General features: G+C 41.8%; 1 protein-coding gene across 1 annotated transcript in view; it reads right to left on the bottom strand.

The window, feature by feature from the left end:
• Nucleotides 1-416: 416 nt before the first annotated feature.
• slc35f6 (solute carrier family 35 member F6) overlaps nucleotides 417-2,424 on the bottom strand; it is an 8,191-nt gene continuing 6,183 nt past the window's right edge. Inside the window, 2 exon segments of the mRNA XM_042095827.1 lie at nucleotides 417-1,982; nucleotides 1,984-2,114. Coding sequence (XP_041951761.1) covers nucleotides 1,647-1,982; nucleotides 1,984-2,114 — 467 coding nt within the window. The 3' untranslated portion in view covers nucleotides 417-1,646.

The raw sequence follows: 2,424 nt of genomic DNA, 5'->3' as shown, positions 1-2,424 counted from the left end.
GTATGTTTGATGTTTGCTGCATGTACATTATTAATGAATTTATTTGGGATTTCATGACATGAACACACCTAGAAGACATAGGCATCAACCCCTGAATAATAAGGCAATGGATACTGGACATTTATTTTCATTAGGCTATTGATTGAATGGGCATTATTGTTTATCTGTCTTATCAATTGTTTATTGTTAAATTTAACTTTGTGTTGTTGCTATTTGTATGTCTATAATGCATGGGGTTAGTTCATAACGCCAGTATGGCAGGATGTTGGATACTTCATTAGACCTACCTTCAGGACAAGGGAGTGATTTGAGGCACTTGTGCTCTCCCTTTTCCTTTTTAGACACACACAAGCATACCCACAGGCCACAGCCACAGCCACACACACTGCCTTAAACCAAAATGAAATAACAACTGGTGAGGCAAGAACCTTTAATTGGTTGAAATTCACTTGAAAAAGAGGGACATTGATTAAAAAAAGCTGGCAAGCATGCACGCTAGACTGAGCACTCTGATTGTTCTTGCATCCATTTACTCTTTGTGGAGATAATGGCTGTTGGAACAGATACAAAGAGGTACAGAGACATCAAGCCACTGTTTACCATCATAACAGGCCATTCATTATCTCCTAGACACTGCACCATGTAAATCTTTGTGTTTGGCAAAAACAAGAATTGCATAAGAAGAGCAATTCCCAAAGAAACTCTCAAACACGTTAACAGCCATGCCTTTCCAAGGCCTTACGGTATGGTACTCACTTCATGTTTACAGACAGTGCAAGTGAATTTTGCTACTATGAACACCTGAAGTTCATGATCTACTATAGCATTGGTTCTCAAAGTGGGGTCCGCAGCACATTGTCAGGGGGTCCCTGACAAAGTTTGCTACAAAATATGAAATTGTCTTAAATGGCGAAAAATGCTACAGTATCAGTATTTGCCCAATTGATCTGCTGATACGTTACATCAATACGTTAAAACACTTTACTATTAATTAACCGCCAATAAAATGAAAGTTATGTGAAGCAAACACTATGTGTTCAACACAATAGGCTTACATTTGATAAAGAAACAACAATCCTTTAAAAAAAATCCTACATACTGTCAAAGTTTGCCAACATGACTATTGTGGTATTAGCACTCGATGTTTTTAAAATAAATCTAACAGAAAAAAAGCATTTAACAGGAAAAAAAGGCTATACAGCTACATGATTAACTTAAGTTTTTATGTGTTGCGATTATGAGGGGTCCTTGGAGAATTTTCCCCTCCATGAGGGGTCCCCGGCCCACAAATGTTTGAGAACCCTTGTACTATAGTACCATGTAAAAAAGGTCTACACATCATTTACTGGCACAAATACATGGTATGAGTACATGGTGTTAACTCCATCATATATAAAATGTACATTCCAACAAAAATAAAAGTACATATTCCTTGTTTATGGAATTTTTTAAACTATTGTCATCTTAAATTACACTTGTTCCCCAGTACATTATCCCTTTATGTGTTATGTCATGTCATGTCACGGAACATGATGTAAAACATGTAATGCTTTTGCTCTACAGGTAGTGGTAGAAATCCATTTAACAAACAAAAACAACCTCCCTTTTTTTCACCTCCCTTTTTAACCCCCGTTAGCTGTTAGCAGTTAGCTCTCCGTCACCAGCCGCTCCCTCTCCGCGTCACTTCCCGCTTCCTCCTGGCTCCCTGCCAGGTGTGCGCAGCACGGTATCCGGGCCAGCAGGGGGCGGTGCAGGCCGTTGTAGAGCATGGTCCCCAGTAGCAGTACCAGGAAACCCAGCACCTGCAGGCCGTGGAACACCTCCCAGCCCAGCGCCAGGCTCACCGCCCAGATGACCACTGTCCGCAGGCTGTCCAGCACCATGCGCGTTGTGGCGCTCATCTCCTTGGTGACGCTCATGCCGGCGAAGTTGAAGAAGGCGATGCTGAGCGTGTTGCCGAAGAGCGCCAGCAGCACGAGCGGGCTGCCGTCCGATCTGGCAGAAGGCGTCCAGCGCGTCCTCCAGCACCTGGCGGGGGTTCTGGCCGAAGCTGCCCGCGGGGATGAAGTACATGGGGATCAGCAGCAGCGACAAGATCAAGAAACCAAAGAGGCCTGTGAGAGAAAAGAGCAGAGGAAGAGGAGGAAAGAGGAAGAGCAGAATATGTCATTCATAAATATGTTGTATAGTGTGTTGTTTGTATTTATGTACCTATGCGAAAACTGTACTTTGAGTGCCTTGAAAAGCGCTATACAAATTAAATTAAATTAAATTAAATTAAATGTATGTTTTTTTTTAAAAATCTACTCATGTCATTCAGAAATATGAATCTAAGGAACAAATGGCAAACCCATGTCACCCAAATGGCACCCAAAACCCATATAGAATACAGTGCATAAAATATGTGCTTTGATGTCGAGTGTA

Source organism: Alosa sapidissima, chromosome 6 (assembly GCF_018492685.1).
Source record: "Alosa sapidissima isolate fAloSap1 chromosome 6, fAloSap1.pri, whole genome shotgun sequence".
Lineage (NCBI taxonomy): Eukaryota > Metazoa > Chordata > Actinopteri > Clupeiformes > Clupeidae > Alosa > Alosa sapidissima.
This window is presented reverse-complemented; position numbering and strand designations above follow the sequence as displayed.